The sequence below is a fragment of the Physeter macrocephalus genome, chromosome 21 (genome assembly GCF_002837175.3).
Source record: "Physeter macrocephalus isolate SW-GA chromosome 21, ASM283717v5, whole genome shotgun sequence".
Classification (NCBI taxonomy): domain Eukaryota; kingdom Metazoa; phylum Chordata; class Mammalia; order Artiodactyla; family Physeteridae; genus Physeter; species Physeter macrocephalus.
In genome coordinates this window covers 83419785-83440911 of record NC_041234.1, presented here as the reverse complement: position 1 = coordinate 83440911, position 21127 = coordinate 83419785, and the positions used below count along the sequence as shown (strand labels likewise).

The 21127-nt window shown below is 45.7% G+C and overlaps 1 protein-coding gene across 1 annotated transcript in view; it reads left to right on the top strand.

Annotated features, from left to right (window-relative positions):
• Positions 1-1299: 1299 nt before the first annotated feature.
• COL4A6 (collagen type IV alpha 6 chain) overlaps positions 1300-21127 on the top strand; it is an 82588-nt gene continuing 62760 nt past the window's right edge. Inside the window, exons 1-3 of the mRNA XM_024128062.3 lie at positions 1300-1326; positions 14342-14476; positions 15420-15464. Coding sequence (XP_023983830.1) covers positions 1300-1326; positions 14342-14476; positions 15420-15464 — 207 coding nt within the window. The remainder of the gene's footprint in view (positions 1327-14341; positions 14477-15419; positions 15465-21127) is intronic.

Below are 21127 nucleotides of genomic sequence, written 5' to 3'. Positions count from 1 at the left end.
TTTAGTTGCGAAAGTAATGGGGTGTGATTTACAGTTTTGAGTGGGGAAGCAATAGGATCAAACGTCAGAAGATTACTGTCCAGAGTGTTAGACTGCGGCAATGTCTGACTGGACACAGAGAGAACTCCAGACGCTGTTGTCATTATCCAGGGGAGAGCTAAGGAGGGACTGAGATAAGCTTTGGTATTGGTCCCTAAGGGGACCGATAATAGTGCTGTGGACATGGACTTGGGAAATTGACAGGACCTGAGAAATAAATTAGAGCGATGCCTCATCTTTATAGAGGAGGTGGTAGAAGCTGTAGGTGGTGGATGAAATCACCAAGAGACAGGCAAGAGCCTCTGGACAGAATGGAAGGGACCAGTAAAGAAGATGGCGACATGATAGAAGACTAGAGAGTCCAGAGTATAGAGCAACGAAAGCCAAGGAGAGGGTTTTGGAAGGGAAACGAGTGTTTAGCAATGACAAAAGCTGCAGGGAAGGCCTATGGGATTTGAATTTAGCAGGGATCACTGGTTACTTTGCAGAGAGGACTTTCGAGACAGAAGAGTTGGCCGGCCCAGATGGCCTCGGGGTGGGGAGAGTGGTAGGAGAGGAAGAGTGGCGGCAATGAGTGATGTCTATCAAGAGGTTTGTTCTGGAAGGGTGATGGAGAGATGGAGTGGTCAGAGCAGCGGAGGAAAGATTTTTCTTTATTTTTTTTTAGCATCAAGCAGATGAGAGCACATCTTGAAGACCAACAGAAAGCAACCAGTCCAGAAGATAGAAGGGGAAGAGAGGGTAGTTACAGGAGTAGGGTCTCAAGAGATAGGAGGGTTCCTCTGAGCCCTGGAGCAGCCTACCTGGCCATGCTCATTGAAAGCTAGCCTTGCTGTACCTTGATTTCCACCTTTCCCCTAATCATGCTCCTTTGTTTTGCCTTTGGGAGAGTGTCCCTCTCCCAGATGACTTACTAGAGCTTTCCCCTGCCCCCCTTTTACATCTCCCCACTTTTTTTTTTCCTTCTCCTGGGTTCCAGAGACTGGTTGAAACTAGACTAACAAAGAAACCTCTCTTTGTCGGTCAGCAAGTTGAGAGAAGTGATTAGCTGCTAGGTTCTTAGGCCAAAGGACCTGCAGCACTCAAAGCCTTGAAGGGGAAAGCACTTGAAGGTCTGTTTACCACTCAGCTTTAGGGGACAATTGTTGCTACTCTTGGCTACACTGGGGGCTTTATCTCTGCAGAATTCTCTGTTAACTTTTTCTGAAAGATTGCCAGCACCAGATCTAAAAGCTTTTAAAATCCTCATAAAACCGGAGAATGAAAAAAGTGGTGATGGATGGAGAGGTAAGGGGGGGGACCATGGGGCTCCTTGCCCAGATAACCTCCCCAGGCCAGGCCCCTGGACAGGCCAGCTCCATTTTCATATCTTTTGTCCCCCAGGTCCTGGGGTTTGGCTCCTTTTGCTTTCTTTTCCAGCTGCTGCTTCCTCCCTCCCCAACTTTCCACCTGGATTCCTCTCAGAATCCTCTCCTGATTTATCCCTAACTCTGCTTTCTCTGGGAACCAGATTATTGTTTTAAGCTGTTTAAAGCGCTTTCATTTCTCCTATCTCTAAGGGAATAGTTGGGCAGAGTGAAGTATAACAAAAATGTAAATGACACTGTTGCAGTGGGGAAGGTACAGAGGACCAAGAACTCGGACAAAACATGTCTTCAGTGAACTGTGAACATGGGAGCTACCTGCTTCCCTACACACATGCCATTGACTCTGCCCTGGGCCTTGGCACCATTATCTTTGCATCAGCCCAAACCATCTCCCTTTGAATTGGATACTACACCAAGGTCGTGTAGATGTGGCGTGACATCGCTAATGGTCTGGTGGATTTCTCCACATTTGGATCACCAGGTTGCTCTCTCTGGCTCCAGATTTGTCTTGACAGCCTTGACTCAAGTACTAAATGCTGTGCATAGTTCCTAGCTATAGTCCAGCCTTCTCCCTTGGAGCCAGGCCCAAATGGTCTAGGAAATCATCTGTTTATCAGGAATGGCTAGCTCCCCTCCGGCTCACTCTCCAGCCTGGCCCCCAAGATCGGCTGTGTCAACAGTGCTTTCATATTCTCCTGTTGGACCCACCCTTCCCCCTCACCCCCCGTACTTCTGATGTATGTGCCAGCATCCAACCCTGGAAAACCCCGCTACCTGCTTTGCCAGCTCCTGTTTCTGGGCTGCCAAGTACTGTCTGAGGAAGCCTCCCCAACAAAAGTACGTTCTCTAGTGTCGGCAGAGCCCTCAGAGCTGCTTGGCAGCCCTTCACACTTTTCTAACAATTGACTTCCTGCCATGGCCTCCACAGCATCTCCTCCCCGCCCTTTGCCAGTCGTCCTCAACCTCAAATACCCTCACTCTCTACCTGCAACCTCACTTCCTGCATTTATTGAGAAAACTGAGGTCAAGTTGAAATGGACTTTCTCCACTTGCCTCTTTCTTACCAAAACTCATCCTGGCTCCTTTTCTTTATGCATCCTTCTCCACTCTCTAGTTTGGAGGGATAAAACGCGCTCCTCTATCTTCAAGACAGACCTATCGACGGCCCTTGGGTTCAGAATCCTATCCCTTCTGCCTTCCTCTGCCTTATGGTATTTTCATGTGTGTACGTAACTAGTCTCTCTGACCTGGACTGAGAGCGAGCGCCTCAAGGGCAGGGACTGTGTTACCTTCATCTACGTGCTCCCAACATGTGGCACCATGGCTGGCGCACAGTAGGCGCTCCACAGCTGTTTTCTCAATTGATGAGTTATGAAGGGACGACGTAGATTGACTTGAGTTCTCTGTCCTTTGTGCATCGACTTAATTGGTTAATAAGTGTGCCGCTGGGCAGCAAGACGGATGAAGGGAAGAGTCAAAAGGATTCAATAAGCTCTAGATCCAGGGCTTTGGGTGGAATTACATGATATTTTTGTGGGAATTTTGGACCCAGAATTGACCTGTCTCTTTATAAAGGGAGTAACAGAAAGAGCACCAGACTGGGACTGAGAAGGTCTGGCTCTGCTGCTCAGAAGCTGTGTGGCCACGGACAAGTTAATTCACTTCTGGGCTCAATTACTTCTCTAGTACTTTGAGGATGGGGTTATTCTGAACAATCAATGGAGTCGTGGATGTGCAAACACAATTGAAATCTGAAGCGCCTCTCCAAAGCAAGCTTGCAGCTTGTTTCTGATGCCACTAATAGCTCTGGAGCTTCTACTCGTCACCTATACCACAGCAGCCTCCGCCAGCACAGCCCGTCTTTCCTGTTGCACACAGAGCTTGATTTCATCTCAGCTTCCCGTTGTCCACCACATAAAAGGAAAAGATATCAGAAATGTGGAGCTTCTCGCCCTCTAGACCCCCTTCCCCTCTCCTTTTCGGCCTGTGCATGTCTGTGCGGATGACTGGACTTGTCCATAGAGACTACTGCATACAGCCAGCAGGGGAAGCTGTAAGTCATCCCATCTTCTTGAATTCAAATCCATGGCTGGCTGGGAGGTGTAGGGTAGGCTAAGCCAGAGTACCAGCCAGCCCTACCATTTTAGCAGACTCCTGTGCCTGTGGGCATGTGTATTGGGGGTTGGAATGCCTAGCTCTTTATCTGCGTGGGTGTGGAAGTGAATGCTCCTCTGGTTCTAAATGAATGCAGGGGTGAGGGCCTGTAGGAGAACAGCAGGGAGACTCTACAAGTTGTTCCTCTCCCTCCCCTGCCCTCCCCTGCCCTTTCAGAGCTCCCTGAGTTCTTGGGCAATGGGGTCCTAGCAGATTTCTTTGATCCTATCCTCCTTTTTCTCCTCCTGTTTAAGGAGCAGTAAGTGGCCACTCCCTGTTACCTTCCACTCCCAAAACTTGAGGGCTTCTCACCAGAGACTTGGGGAAGCCAACACTGATCCAGAAGCAATCGGCTCACACCAGCTCAGTACTGGACCAAAGGTTGTGTGGTATATCAATGATGGGTAATTTATTATGTCAGAGAAAAATGCCAGAGGTATCCCTTTTCTAATGGAGTAGGTACACTACAGCAAAAATTGCTGTAAAGTGAATTTCTGGCAAGACCTGTTTCACTTTGATTTTGTAATTATGAAACCATGGCTATGGTTTGCTAGAAAAAAGAAAAGAAAACAAGATTGGCTCCAGGCTGTAATTAAACCATGTGTTTTAAAATAAACCACATATTTTTATTTATTTATTTATTATTTATTTTTATTGGAGTATAATTGCTTTACAATGGTGTGTTGGTTTCTGCTTTACAACAAAGTGAATCAGCAAGCTGATCTCCCTGTGCTATGCGGCTGCTTCCCACTAGCTAGCTATAGTTTGGTAGTGTATATATGTCCATGCCACTCTCTCACTTCGTCCCAGCTTACCCTTCCCCCTCCCCGTGTCCTCAAGTCCATTCTCTACGTCTGCCTCTTTATTCCTGTCCTGCACCCAGGTTCTTCAAAACCTTTTTTTACTTTTAGATTCCACATATATGTGTTAGCATACGGTATTTGTTTTTCTCTTTCGGACTTACTTCACTCTGTATGACAGACTCTCTAGGTCCATCCACCTCACTACAAATAACTCAATTTCGTTTCTTCTTATGGCTGAGTAATATTCCATTGTATATATGTGCCACATCTTCTTTATCCATTCATCTGTTGGTGGACACTTAGGTTGCTTCCACATCCTGGCTATTGTAAATAGAGCTGCAATGAACATTGTAAACCACATATTTTTAAACTACGATAATAGGATAAGAGGGTAGGTCCACATCCTTTCTAAACTATAATGACAACCCTGTGCTGGACCGTCAATTTGCTCCTACCTTTCACAGCTTTACATTCTGCTTCTTGTTTCATTCAATTTTTTGTCTACTGAAATCTCCTCCTCATGAGCCTGTATTTATTTAAGAGCTTACTGCCCTATGAGCCCAGCAAACAGGGGTTTTTGAAAACTGGGAGTTTGGTTACTAGGGTTTTTTTTTTCCCCCAAAGCAAAGCTTAGTCCCTGGAATGAACCCTCAGCCCCTTTTCACATACATTGTCTCAACTGATGCTCAAAGCAATTCAGGAAATAGACATAGGTAGGGCAAGTAATATCCCCATTTTGCTGATGAGAAAACTAAGGCCGAGCGATGAATTGGCTTTCTCAAGATCACACAGTTAGAAAGTGAGGGCAGGAAATAGAAACTTAATCCTATGATTCTGCTTTAAACAGGCGAATTTTCTGTTGACTAGAAGGCTTTCTTAAGAGACTTGTGCCATCAAATCATACACAAGTTGCCCTTCAAATTCTAAGGAAAACAAAATTATGGTAAGTTAAGTATTTCAAATTTTTCCAACGTGTGTATTAGTTTTAGGTTAAATTCATCCTAAGTAGATAGAGCTGTACTTATTTTCCCATGCAGTCTGGAAACTCAGCACACACTTTATAGTACAGTGGGGCTCTTTGTATAGTCTGCATGTATATTTGAAGGGCTATGGGGACTCATTCAACCATTTGTAATGGTGACAGAGGTGTTTGGTTGTTCTGTTTTTATTTTTGTGGCCAACTATTCGTCATATTTCCAGTTTCATTTGATTTGGGGTTCTTGACCATCCCAATTATACTATTATCACAAAAGAAAAGATTTTTCTTCTTTCTGATGTAGTTTTAGGAACATGTTATAGAGAAAAGGGAGACCTGAAAATTCTTCATCAACTTATTTGCCTCTATCTAGCAGACATCTCTGCTTCATCCTATTTTAACAATTATTAGCATTCCCCAAGGGCAAGGGAAAATACGACATGTTTAAAGACAAAATTACCAATTTCTGCTCACCACGATGATCATCAAATTAGTACACTGTGCCTGTATTCCCCCTTCCACCCCTAATTGAATATGCTAGCATTAGGGCCTCGTGGCACATCAGAATTTGTCTACGAGAACCTAGTAAACTGTCCATTGCCCACAGACCAATCAATAAGGCCACTTTAATTGTGGAACAAGAAGGAATCTTCCATCTTTTTAAGGTCTAGGATATGCTATCCCTTGAAGTGCCTTTTATGACTTAATTTATTAATTCTGTTAAGCGGGTTTCTATTAAATAGTACCTGTTCCAGTGAAAAGATTGGGAAAATTGAGATAACTTGTTCCGGTATCAATGAAAATGAAAATAGTTTCTGCCCAGAGTAGCTCTCACTGCCCCTCTTCAAGTGGGTTTGTGTTTCTATTGATACTTTCAGAGCATTATTCAATGCAGAGAGGCAATATAAGCTTGGTAGAAGAAGCAGAGGCTTTGGTATCACCAAAATTGGCTTCACCAGTTGCTTACTGTGTGAATTCAAGCAAAATCCTTACCCTGTCTATATTTCAGTTTCCTCATCTGTAAGATGCAGCTAATACCCACCTGTTAGGGCTGTTTAGAGGATTAAAGGAGACAGGTTAAGTGAGACGGCACTTAGTGTGTGTTTGGTGAAAAGAAGGTTATTATTATGTTTTAGAAGAGAAATGTGAATAAACGGGTAGAAGGGAGGGCTGCAAAGCCTTGCCCAGCAAGAGTTAAATGTTAGCACTCTGGGAGGTGTCTTTCCAAAAATTTAAACATGCTGACAACAGCCAATGGGATGGGTGTGTGTGTCTTTGCAAACAAAACATGTAGATGCATGTCTTCATGACTGGGCTGGCTGCTTCAAACACTGATTATAGCTTAAGAACTAGAAAATAAATGTGTTTTCATTTGGGTGTTGAGGGCGAGACTCTGATACTGCTTCTCAGCTATGGCAGACACTGAGAATTTGGGGGGTTCGCTCTTTGGTAGACACCAATCACCTATTTTTTTTTGTTTGTTTTGGAAGATGGGAAGGGTCACTGGCTGTGCTGGCAAATTGTAGATGATGCTAACATTATCAAGCTGAACCAGGGCTTCCTGGGCCACCAAATGGATCCGTATATCTGTATAATATGAGTCTTTATCTGCCGACTTTAGACCTCTTCTTCACCTGCCGGTGTTCTTTCTCCCTTATTTACTTCTGCAGACAGCGCTAGCCCATTAGTGCTGTTACTAGGAGACTGGATTGTAGGGCTGTATGGATGGCTGTTTCCGTTTGTCGCAACAGCAGGAGCACAGAGTTGATGGGGAGGCCCTGATACTCACTCTGCCACTGACCAGCTGTGTGAAATTAGCCAGCCTCTTTGGCTAACCACTTTGTAGCTTGGTGCCCTCCACCTACTTCACAGGTGTATTGTGATGCTCCAAAAGAATGGTGAAAGGGATAGTGTTCTGAAGTTTCTTAAGTAATCTGCCCTTGGGGGGGTATCATCGTTAGTTTCCTTCTTACCACACAGTTCATGGCTAGGGAGAGAGCCCAGCTACTTAGGCCAGATAATCTGTTAAGTTCTTACACCCCCTCCGCCCTGGCCTCATAGCTGAGATGGGGACTCCAGCTGAAAAGTAGGGACAAATTGTAGAAGTCAAGCCACCTGGTCCCTAGGCTGGAGGTCAGGGATTTCTGCTCCCCTTTTCCCAAAGGCCACAAGGAATTTTTCGGGATGGCAGCAAAGTCTTTTCATCTCATTTTGCCCCTAGTGAGACTTGAAAGTGGCCTTCTCAAGGATTCCCACGTGCATATTTAATTCTGTATTTTCATTCATTCCACAATTGTGCTTCTTCCACACAATTATGTTTTGAGGGTCTGCTGCACACCAGACACTGCCTCTCTCAGAGATACCAGGGCAAACAAAGTCAGTTGAGCCCCCTGCCCTCTCAGACTTTCCAGTCTAGTGACAGAAACAGGTGCTGAACATCTCCCAAGATGGTCCGAAGGTTATCTTAATCCCCACCTCTCCAGAGGTGAACGCCTCATCTTCCACCCAAAACTTGCTCCCCTAAGCTTCCTCATGTCAGTGAAGAGATCCACTTGGTCGCCCAATCGAGAGACTTGGGAGTCCTCCTTCACACCTCCCTGTCTTACCCACCAATTCCAATCTAGCATCAAGTCCTATCATTTTTAGCCTCTGAAATACCCCTTAAATCCATCTTGTCCCTGTCTTCACTGCCATGAACCTAGTTCGGGTCACCATTATTTCTCTCCCAGAGATCACAACCTCCTCACTGGGTTCCCCGTCTCTGGTCTTGCTGCCCCATCCACTCCCTTCCACTTGTGATGTGTCCAGAGGTGATACTGTATGAACTTGAGTTAGTCCCTTTCCCTTTCTGGGCTTCAACTTCTCCATCCTGAACTGGATGATTGCCTCAGTCTGGTGCAGCTCTCTTTTCTGTTGTTCTGTGATCAGATGTTTCTTGCTCCTACTCTAGTGCAGCCATCCAGACTTCCAAAGAAGATATTGATACACCTGGCCCTCTGGCTTCTTGGTGTGTGTATTCATTCATTCATTTCTCCATTCAGCAAACATTTACTGAGCACCCACTGTGTATGAGGCACTGTAGTTAGCACAAGTGATTCAGTGGGAAGTAAGACACAGGCCCTGTCTTCAAGGAGTTCAATCTCTTGGGTAGGGGTATGGACACAAATAGGCAATCTAGCCCATTCTGTGGAGGGGGGTAATCATGAAAGTTTCCCTGGAAGAGCTGATATCTTGCTTGGAGCCTGAATGATAAATAGGAGCTAGCCAGGAGAACAAAGGCATGTACACAGGCCCTGAGGCAGGATGCTGGGAGAGACTAAAGCTAGACTGGAGAATGGCAGACCAATTGGGAGGCTGTGGCAACACTCTAGGGGAGAGACGAGGAAGTCCTAAACTAAGACCATGGAGGCAGAGAAAAATGGACAGGTTTCAGTTATATTTTCAAGGTGGAATTGACAGTCCTTGCTGGTGAATTGGATGTAGAAGATGAGAGAAAGAGAAAGGTCATGGAGGACCCTTGGGTTTGGGGCTTTATCAGCTTTGTAGATGGACTGCTATTTACAGAGTTAGTTCCATTAACTCAGGAGGAAGGATCTGGTTTGGGGAATGAGGTTGGGGAAAAGATGATGGGTTCAGCTTTAGTCTTGTTGAGTCTGAGTTGGAATAGCCAGGTGGAGAGGTCTGGTAAGCCATTGGCTATAAGGATCTGGCACACTGAGAAGAGGAATCTGGCCTGGAGGTTCAGACTGGGGAGTCATTAGCTTGTAGATGAGGTCCCTTTGAGGAGAATGAGCAGACCCTGAAGAGCTGAGTGCCCAAGAGATCCAGGACATCAGTGCTAAGAGGGGAAATACTCTCACAGATGTGGAGTGCCCCTTCATTCCTGGGCACACATCTCTGCCCCAAAGAGAGTTTCACAATGTTGTCTGCATTGCCCACTTATACTTAAGAGAAGGAGCATTAAGTACCCAATTATAACGTCTCCATTTTACCATAAACATGCCTTAAAGAAGAGAGGAAACAGATTACGTTCATGCTATCTACCAGATGTGTTACATTCACTGACTCAAATGCTCCCAATAACCCTACACTAGAGCTATTATTTCTTGGAGCCCTTAGAAACTCAGAGTGGTTAAGTCACTTGCCCAAGGTCACATAGCTATTAAATGGCACTGCGATCTGACTCCAGGTCTGGCCTACTCCAGAGCCTGCACAATGGTACCACCTAACAGCACTCCACCACCTCCTGCAGTATAGCCAGATCCTTAAGAAAGCCTGTGCACACTGCTTTTCCCTTCTGTGCTTCATAAATATCATTTGCATCCCCTAGCTTAACACTTTGCTCTCCATTAAAATACGAATCCCCTGGGGAGAAGTAAAGCTCTAAGTTGTTGTCAGTCATTTATGCCTCAGTGGGAATGAATTTCAGATTCTTCCTTAAGATTAAATTTTAATTTTATGGGAGAAGGACACTGGAACCTTGAGGGAGGGATAAAATGGCAGAAATGGGCTTCGTAATGAAAGGTCATTCCCCTCTTAGTTTCATAGTTCTACATGGTTGGAGGCATGTGCTGTTAAGGTTCTTAGATGCTATTTCTGCATATGTGTACTACTTTATATGCAGGCCCATTTCTGGGTCAGCTACCCCAGCTACCTGGGGCTGGGGCTCCGGTGTGGCCTGATCGAAGGTGAAATTAAACTACACACTGGGGACTTCCCTGGTGGCACAGTGGTTAAGAATCCGCCTGCCAATGCAGGGGACACGGGTTCGAGCCCTGGTCCAGGAAGATCCCACATGCCGCGGAGCAACTAAGCCCGTGCACCACAACTACTGAGCCTGTGCTCTAGAGCCCGCGAGCCACAGCTACTGAGCCTGAGAGCCGCAACTACTGAGCCCGCGTGTGACAACTACTGAAGCCCACGCACCTAGAGCCTGTGCTCCACAACAACAGAAGCCACCGCGGTGAGAAGCCCGTGTACCTCAACGAAGAGGAGCCCACACTCGCCGCAACTAGAGAAACCCGAGCGCGGCAACGAAGACCGAACACAGCCAAAAGTATAAAAAAAAAAAAAAAAAAAAGATGTTATGGACCAAATTCTGTTCCCCCCAAATTCGTTACGTTGAAGCCCTAACCCCCAATGTGACTATATGCAACGGGAGAGACCACAACAGTGAGAGGCCCGCGTACCGCAAAAAAAAAAAAAAAAAAAAAAAAAAAAAAGCCAATGTTGTCCCAAGCATTATCTAAAAAAAACCCCACTACACGCTGACCCTAACCCACTGTGGTCAGCAGGAGGCAGCCAGCCTGGGCCTTAGGCTCAAGTCCCAGCTCACTCTCTTGAGAATTAGACCCTGGCGTGCGTATTTAAAATACCAAGCAGATGGAGGCAGGAGAGCTTGTTGGAAAGACTTGGAGGAGTCCCTTCTGCCCTGTCTGGGTCTATTTGCCAAAATAAATGACATGTATCAGGGCAGGGCATTGGTCCAAGCCCACTGAAATTCTGCTGGCAGTCCAAACAGTGGTGATGTTTCAGATTGGTTCTGTGAAATGATCAGTTAGGAAGAGAGAAATGATGTGTGAGCATCTGGCTACTGCAGCCCTGGGACTGAGGACAGTCCCAGGGGCGGGCCTGGGGTTAGGGGGGGCAGCCTCAAGGACCCCCCCAGGACATCTGCCACTGGCAAACAGGGAGGGAGCCACACACTGGCAACGGGTGGTCTAGTTTGAGTCCCACGCTGTTCCTCACAAGCTACGTGACCTAACCAAGTCCTTCCCGTTCTCTCGGCCTCCTTTTTCCCCCTGTGTATAAACTAGAGCCTGGATGGAACGGTCTCTAAGGGCCCTTCTTGCTCCAACATTCCGTGACTTCTCTGACACTGGTTTGATTTCTTTTTCTCTGTAGTGGGAGAGGGAGAGGCCCACCCACCCACCTGCTTATCTGTAGCCGCTATGTTCTCACACTGCCCTCTGCTGGCCATTACGAAAAGTGCCACCGATAGCTTCTTTGGAGGAAAACAAGCGAACAAACCAAAAAAAGCACTTCATCATTGATTTAGTATTAAGCGTCAGTACACTGGGCACGGTGACAGAAAGCCTATGCATTGGAGGAGGGGGGAAAAGATCATACAGCTATACGCACAGAGTAAGCATAGCTAGAGATGGCTGACGGAACAGCCCAAGAAAGAAATGTCTCTCTCAATTCCTTTCTTTGCCATCTTCGTCTGTTCATGGTGCTCTGTGCCACTGTATGAAAGAAAGGGCCTCAGTGGATAGGAAGCCTCCTTGTCTCGTATCCTAGGACTGCAGGCTCCAGAAGGGCCTGGCACCACATTAAGGAGGAAGTTCGGGGCCAACAGCACCTCAGAGGCCTTAAGACATCCCTCAGGCCCTGCTTCTGTCTGAGAGGTTTCTAGCCGGGACCAGCCCAGAAGTCCGCCTTCCTCCAAGGGGTACCGTTTCAAATGCCCCTTTGGAAAAAGAATTCAAATTCAAAGAATCCATGAGCTCTTTCAGAGACTCACTTTAAGCTCTCCGACTGGAATGGAGGAGTCATCTGTGTGGCTATGGTAAATTCAGCCTGCCCTCCCAGCCAAGAGCAAGGGAGCGGGCCATGGAAGCCTGCCTTTTCTGGATGGAATCAGATTTCCTGTTAAATCCAGCCCGAGAATTGCCTCACTCCTATGTCTCTTTGCTTATTCTTGCTGAGTGTGCACTCACAAAGGCGAGAGACCAGGGCTGGAGTGTGCCAGCCCCTATGCCCACACCAGGCACTGCTCGGGCTCTAGTGATGTGAGCAAGATGGGAATTGGGCCACGCCACAGTCTGCCCCTCTCAGTAGCTGTTCAACGGTTTATCACGCTCTCCCCTCCCCTCCCTTGATGTGCGAAAGCTTTGGGCAGGGCTCAGGTTTGGGTCAAGCATTCAGTGCCCTGGCTGCATCTCCTTTGCTAGTAATAACATGGTCTCGGCAAACCTATCGTGCCCCTCGTTCTCCCACCAACCAGTCCTTTCCTCCCCCAACAGCTGGTTCTTATCTGTCTCCCTTGTTCCAGCCTCAGGCAGGCTGCCCTGGCTTCATGCTCTCTCACACACACACACACACACACACACACACACACACACACACACACGCGCGCGCGCGCGCGGGTTCTCCCGAACACTTGTTGATGAGTTTCAGCCCTGAAACACTGCCTTCCTCCCATCCCTCCTGTGTCCCCAAACCTCTAAGGGTTCCCTATTTCCTGCCACATCAAGTCTTCAACTTCCCCACCTTGCTTTCCAGGCCTGCTTCAGCTGGGGCCCACTCAGCCTTTCCAGTGTGGCCCGTGCCTCCCCTGAGCCGTGGACAGAATGTAAGCGTTCCACAAACCCTCCATGGCCAACCCTGCCTTTGTGTTCCCGCAGCACTGCTGCTCCATTCTGGACTTAAACCGTTTGCAATGGTTTTTTGTACATTAGTCTTGAAAGCTAGGCCCACATTTTAGACTTCTTTGTTAATCCTCAACCACAACCCAGCACTATTTTTTTAAGTGTTGTTCTTTTACTTTTGAGTTGTGTGTGTGTGTGTGTGTGTGTGTGTGTATACAGTGAAAATTTAAAAGAGTAATAAATAAGAGAATCATTGTAAACATAAGTCCAACCAACAGGAGGTAAGAGCACAAAAAGTAAAAGTCAACCTCCCACCCCATCATTCCCAGAAATAAACCTGTTAAGCATTCTGCAGCCTAGCACCCTCTGTAGGTTGCGTGTTAGGGGTCGGGAAAGTTTGATTGGTGGGTGGCACCCGCGGATAATTGCATCTCCTTAGCAAGAGCATATTTTACTTCTTTGCAAGAGTCCCAGGTCTTCGTGGGCCTGATTGACACTGGCAATTTTAGTCCGAAGGCCCCGCATAGCTGGCAGCCACTTGCGTCTCCAGTACGTGACTCTAACCACTGCATAAAGCATCTGTCCTCTTCTCAGCCCTTTCAAAAGTAAATCTTGAAGGTGAATATTAAAGGGCATGTTTAATGGACTTTTCTCAGAGTTTTGCACAGGTTTGTAGGAAATTGCAGACAGTCGGTGAAAGGGGCTAAGGGGCAGAGATGGAAGTGTTTATGAAAATAGGCTTTCTACCTGATGTGGTGTTGTGTTCTCTGAGAGTTAATGCACATTACTAATGGTTTTCATTTTTCTGCCAAGAAAATTCAGTCCCTACTGGGATTTGTTCTAAACAGACTAGCCAGCCTCTGTTGCACCCACTGGGGTTAATTCTCTAGCTCAGTCAGCTTGAAAATGTCAGCCTGAACTCTCAGACTTAATTGTTACAGACACTTTATCACCAGGGCATTCAAAATCCTCAGGCTACTCCCTCTCGCTATCGTAATTGATGCTTAATGGATATTCTCAGGCTTCTTGGATTTTACACATTCAACACTGTACAGATGGCGGGGGCGCAGGGGCGGGGAGGAGTAAAGGGAAGAAGAGAGACATAGAGAGGGAGCAAATAAACAATGTGTGTGTGTTCGCTGTGAGTGTCTGTTTCTAGTTGCAGTGCTGGGGTTCTGGGAACTGCCGTCAGAGATAAGCTGACAGGTTGGTCAACCGTGGGTTGGCCAACCGTGGGTTGGCCATTTGGACATGGGTTCGGAAACGTCCTGATGCTCTCCAGAGTTCTGTTCTTTCACTCTTTTGACAACCTGACGGATAGCCTAGCATTAACTAGGAAGAGGACAATATTATCCAGCCTGAATAACTAATCTCCTAAGAAGTACAAAGTTGAAGGATCCTGGTGCACATGAATCTTATTAAATGTGCTTATAAAATATGTTCTATCCAAATAAGCTTAGCAGCCCCTAAAATAGCCTGTTCTGATCCATGTCTGGAACTTTGGCATGCTTCATAGGTCTCTAAGCCAAAATTATTTAGTGAAGTGATGACAGTGTTCTTTGTGCATGGGAAAATGGGAAGCGGGGATGGTAAGTCCTCTGTTGACTAATCATACTCCTCTGTCCATTTTAGGGGCGACCAGGACCAATTGGAATTCAAGGTCCAGTGGGTCCTCAAGGATTTCCTGGCCCTAGTGGTTTATCAGGGTTGAAAGGAGAAAGGGGCTCCCCAGGACCTCTGGGACCGTATGGACCAAAAGGAGATAAGGTAAGAACACCAAAGCTTGATTTTTCCTTTGACTCATGGGCTGTGAGTGTGAAGGTAAAAGGTTCTAAATCTCAGGTCTGTTTATTTATGGAAAGAATACTAATCCCAAATACCGTGGTGCCAGGCTACATACTTTAATAAGAGACAGGCTGGGTGTTGTGCTGCTACAGCCCATTTTTGGAGAGATTCCCATAGCCAGCAAGTCAGAAACTGCATGTATAAGCTATTTGCTAGACAAGTGGGATGACAGTGGTGGGAAGTCATGTGGGTTTGAACTGGGCATGGGTCAGAAGGCCAATCAACAGGGCAGCAAAGGAATCCAAGCAAGGAGAACGGGATGCAAGCGGTCAGAATGTTTGGAAACCAGCTGGGCCACAAATATAGGGAAAGAGATGCAGGAAAGATTGGTCATGTCATGGTGGCTGGCTGACTGAGGTTAGCAGTTCAGTTTATGTTATCTGCCAATTTTAATCACCTCCTATTCACCCCATTGGTGAAGGAGGGATTCCTACTCTAGGGTCCTGGGGATGGCCAAAGACATGACACCTGACACTGGACAGAAGAGATCAACAACAGGTTTATTAGTCACATACACTCACAGCACGGGGGAGGAGGACATCACATCTCATGCAGGGCCACACAGGGCTTGCGCTCTGGAACAGAATGAGCCAGAGGGGCTGTGAGAAGCAGACTTTTGTCATGTCAACAGGGTGAGTGCCCCCTTGATTCTCGAGGGAGGGTATGACTGGCGTGTTTGAATAATTCAGTGGGCCAGCAGGGGATAGAAACCCACTACTCAGGAATAAGCAGGAACTGCACCTGGTCTATTTAATAAGAAGCATCGTTTGCCCAAGAGACCTTATCTTCAGAAGCCAAACCCACTTCATCTAATGGAGATCAGTTATATCATCTCTTACATTCCTCTCCCTACTCCTCTTTTCAGGGTCCCATGGGAGTTCCTGGCTTTCTTGGCATCAATGGGATTCCGGTGAGTGTGTTCATAGAAGCATTTTTGAAATTTCTTTTATTGAAGTCTAGTTGATTTACAAGGTTGTGTTCGTTTCTGGTGTACAGCAAAATGATTCAGTTACACATATATATACATTTTTTCATATTCTTTTCCAGGATGGTTTATCACAGGATACTGAATATAGTTCCCTGTGCTATACAGTAGGACCTTGTTGTTTATCCATTGCATAGAGGCATTTTTAATACAACCTCTAGGTTCTGCCTCATAGCTCAAGCACTTTGGCCTTAACAACATCCTGTCTCAGGCACACATGCTCAGGGTCAAGTGTTGAGATGTGCGTGGTAAGGCTTAAAGGGCAGTGCTCACCCACAGTTTCCTTGGGATTCAGTTACGGGCAGAGCTAAACCATATGGTTGGGGGATGCAGAGACATGTGCAGGCATAAAAGACCATCAGTATCTTAGACAAAATGAGTTAGGTCTTATGGCTTGAGGGGAGCTTTCACTGGGGATGAGGGACTGGTGTGAAGACAGGGCCACATTAGAGCACATACATCCTCATTATAAGAAAATTTAGAGGGTACATGAAATTAGATAGAAAAATACTTAGTGATACCTTAATACATTTAATTTCAATAATTTCTTCTCTTCAGCCTTATTTCAGAGTGAATTTCCCTTTAGTTGTTTTTTTTTTTTAACTCTTAAAATACAATTTTTAAAGGTTGCTTTTTATTTACAGTTATTACAGCACATTGGCTATATTCCCTGTGCTGTACAATACATCCCTGAGCCTGTCTTACACCCAATAGTTTGTACCTCCCACTCCCCCATCCCCTATAGTGCCCCTCCCTTCCCCCACCAGTAACCACTAGTTTGTTCTCTATATCTGTGAGTCTGCTTCTTTTTTGTTATATTCACTAGTTTGTTGTATTTTTTAGATTCCACATATAATTGACATCGTACAGTATTTGTCTTTCTCTGTCTCACTTATTTCACTTAGCATAACACCCTGCAAGTCCATCCATGTTGCTTTAAATGGCAAATTTTCGGTCTTTTTTATGGCTGAGTGGTATTCCATTGTAGTATATATATACCACGTCTTCTTTATCCATTCATCTGTTGATGGACACTTAGGTTGCTTCCATATCTTGGCAATTGTAAATAATGCTGCTATGAACATTGGGGTGCGTGTATCTTTTTGAATTAGTGTTTTTGTTTTTTTTTCGGATATATACCCAGGAGTGGAATTGCTGGGTCATATGATAGTTCTATTTTTATTTTTTTGAGAAACCTCCATACCGTTTTCCACAGTGGCTGCACCAATTTACATTCCCACCAACAGTGTAGGAGGGTTCCCTTTTCTCTACATCCTCGTCAACATTTGTTATTTGTGTTCTTTTTGAGGACAGCCATTCTGATAGATGTGAGGTCATACCTCATTGTGGTTTTGATTTGCATTTCCTGATGATTAGTGATGTTGAGCATTTTTTCATGTGCCTGTTGGCCATCTGCATTTCTTCTTTGGAAAAATGTCTATTCAGTTCTTCTGCCCATTTTTTAATTGGGTTGTTTGTTTTTTTGATATTGAGTTGTATGAGCTGTTTATATATGTTGGATATTAACCCCTTATCAGTCATATCATTTGCAAATATCTTCTCCCATTCATTAGGTTGTTATTTTGCTTTGTTGATGGTTTTTACAAAGTGGCTACTCCTAAGATCACTTGGAGACAGCCTCTTTCATTCATCCTGAGGAAGTGGCTTTGCTGGAGATAAGTGGGGAGTCTGGAGCTTGCAGACATCTCCTTTTCCCATTCCATCCAGCCCAATCCCTTAGTTTCTCCATTTTCACCCAATATCCCTACTTATCCTGCCACTGGAGATTGCATGGTAACATTTCTCCAGCCTTTAAGATACAGTATTTGGGCTTCCCTGGTGGCGCAGTGGTTGCGCGTCCACCTGCCGATGCAGGGGAGTCGGGTTCGCGCCCTGGTCTGGGAGGATCCCACGTGCCGCGGAGCGGCTGGGCCCGTGAGCCATGGCCGCTGAGCCTGCGCGTCCGGAGCCTGTGCTCCACGACGGGAGAGGCCACAACAGAGGGAGGCCCGCATACCACAAAAAAAAAAAAAAAAAAAAAAAAAAGATACAGTATTTGGAACTTACTGCTATCACTTTTTAGTTATATCCTTCAGCACTTCTCTATATATTTAATCTTTAGCCTGGACTGTGTTTGCCTCTAGCAGTGGTTTTCAACCTTAAGAGAAGAACCAAATCTTGTGTAGAAGCTCAGCATATATAGAACAGGAAAAAATGGAACTCCTCCATTTGAGGGAAGTCCTACCTCATGCCTTTATCTTTCAAACAACCTTTAAGGGGTTCTTTTGAATCATATCAAAGCAGTTTGGTAAACTCTTGACTTAACAGCTTCTTGTGTTACACTACATAATCATCTAGTATCAGCTAAGGGGGTTCGAATTTCTTTGTGCCAATCTATAGGTATTTCTTGAGTACCCGCTATGTGCTAGCACTCTACTATGGGAATACAAAAAAGGCATATGGCTCTGCCCTCAAAGGTATTATCATCTGATTCACTTTATCCCCAGATCTCGTATACATTTGTGGATTTGGAGAATAGAAGGCTCACTTACCTTGTATTTGTTATATGTATCAACAAATCGGCCATCATCTTTCTGCCTGTTATTCAACTGCAGAGTCTGCAAAATGCCCAGGAAGGGGTCAGTGGGGAAATAAGTGGATGGGGTTGGCCACCCTTTTACGCCATCTCCTGGCGTTTTCTCATGGCTGTGTTCTATGACCACGTCATCCAGAGTCTCCACTCAGAATGTGTATCTTGCGGGAACCAATGGGTGAGGGAAACTAGCAAACTGGAGGCCACCTCTTCCATTCATCCTGCGGAGCCGGCTTCACCAGAGATGAGTGGAGGATTTGAAGCTCGCAACAGTACTATACCCTTCCTCCTGTAGTCTCTTTTTTAATGGGGGCTGGAAGGAAATGAATCCCTTGAAGCAGAGGCTGATTCCGGTTCTGAGCTGAAACCCACCCCAGAGTCCAGCTGGACACTTCTGCCTCCAACTTGTGGCCAACAGAGCCAGAGGACTTCTAGAAATTGACCACTTCTCTTTGAGGGCTTCGTTGCTTGGGAGAATGAGTTGCAGCTGTCCAGATTCCTCCAAATGAGTGCGCTGTTCCCAGTAGAAGTCCCCATTCCCTTGGTCCTTCGCATGGCCCTTCCCTTGACCTAAGGTTGTACATTTTTTCTTTTGACTTTCAATCGCTTTAGCTTCAGGCTCCAAGCCTCACTTACTCTAAGAAATTATTATCCCCTGTTCCCTCCCTCTCTTCCAGCTATTCATGACGTATTCATGAACACCTCCTGTTGACAGCTTACCTCTCCTTTCCATCTCTATTCTTCCAGGAGTCTTTGGTGTCTGTCCCACGCACTCTAGCTCCTTGTTACATATGGTGCATGGTATTTATTGACTGTCTTGTATGATAGCCTTATCTATATCTCCTTGAAAGCACAGAGCCTGTCTCCTGCTCCTCTCAGAGGCCTCAGAGACCCCAGGGCTAAATTCAGCATAGAGTAGGAACTCCAGAAATATTGGGGGGACTGACTCCAACCTCTAGTGCCTATAGAAGCAGCAGTTCTCAGACTGGCAAGACTCCCTCAGACAGAGGAAAACACAGATACCCTTGCCCCAGTCAGACTAATTATTTTGCCCAACTTTCAGCAGCACTTTATTAAGCCATTTGGCTAAAACGAACAGCTTCCCCAAAACACCTCTTACTAAACTGGATCACTGCACAAATCTGGTTTCCCCTCTTAATATTGACGGACTGCTCACATCTGTGTCACTGGTTTTGGTCCCAGAACTCCATTTCTGCTGTCATGTAGACACTTTCCACATGAATGAGCAAGAACATCCAAGTCTGTGCACTAAGGGGCATGGCCACCAGTTGAGAGTGAACAAACAAGCAGTCATCAAGATATTCAGCATTAAAACAACGTGGACGAGGGGTGGCAGGGCTGTGGCTTTTAACGATATCACAGCTGTGAGTTGGGCTGTTGGCACCCACAAGAAATGTAGGCTGAGCCAATGTTTTCAGTTCAAATAAGTTGGAAGCAGAAGTTTTCAAGTTGTCCTTTGCAATTTATGTTTAGCTTTTCCCATGGAGTCAATCTCAAACATTTCCCCGCCTGGAGACTCATAAATGAACACACCAGGTTTATATCTTCAAAGTGACCACGTACCACTCACCAAATGGAAGCTTTTCCTTTGCACTCTGGGTTCTGAGGAACATTGCTTTTCTGGAATACAGCAGATCCACCTATTCTGTGTGTTCAATCCCCTGTGATTATATAGAACCGTGGTTTTCTCCCTCAAAGAGCTGCATTCCCTTGGAGAGCTGGCACACACATATGTAAAGTCATTATCTCTACCCAGAAAGGGCAGAACCAAGGTCCCAGGACTAAGGAAAATCCCTAGTACTGAGCCCGCCTGTTGCCTTGTCTTAACTCATCTCTGTTACCCAGTGGAGAGATAACCCCTAGCAAACTTGGCCGGGACATTTTAAAATGGTGATTAGGATCCCAGGAAGAAATAGACACTCCACCTGAAGGGGTCGACTAAATAGAGTTAAGTGAAGGGTTTATTTAAAGGATGCAATCAGGGTTGAGGGAAACAACAGTGCAGGGCGAAGCAACCAGCACAAAGCTGTTACCACCCCTAGTCCCAAAGGGTAAAGGAGGAATGGTAATACTGGAACCCTGTACGACCTGGAGCCATGGAATAACAGTTGCCCAGTGGGAGCTAAGATTATAGAGAAATGTGGCCATTGCCAGAAATATAGCCAAGGAGGGAGGGCATGGGAGAAATAAACAATCTGTGCCCATCCTTCTCAACCCTGTACGACCTGGAGCCATGGAATAACAGTTGCCCAGTGGGAGCTAAGATTATAGAGAAATGCCATTGCCAGAAATATAGCCAAGGAGGGAGGGCATGGGAGAAATAAACAATCTGTGCTCATCCTTCTCGTGCTCTCCCATCTCCTGCTTGTGCCTCCCAGTGACCAAATATAACTGGAAGACAGAGGGAAAGGGAGCCTAGACAGTACCATCCGTGAAGGTCAGCCTCCCAAGGCACAGATCTAGGGAAGGTAGAGTGTAGATCTTCAGGGCAAACAGGAATAGCCATCTCATTGGGTAATAAAATGTTGATGACTCTAGTAAGCTGTCTCAGTTTCCCCAGTGCAACTAAAACTCCTCACCTGAGTCTGGAGAGGCACAGCTTATAACAGGTTTATTGCAAAGCTATGTTTATTGACCGCTCCTCTGGACTCTGCATTCCATGAGTCCAGCAGTCTCGACTCATACTCTTGCATTAACAGATCATCTATCTCCTACAACTATAATAGCCATGAAAATGAAACAGAATTCTATGGAGCATTCTCACAATAAGCATTTGACAAAAGGTTGTTTCCTCTAATAATTTGAAAAGTTGATTTTTGAACATATGGCATGTTTCCCTCAAATCATTAAATATATACACATATATATTATATACATATATATTATACATATATATATCTTAAAGCCAAATAAAATATATGTATATACATGTATATATATGTGTATGTGTGTGTGTGTGTGTGTGTGTGTGTGT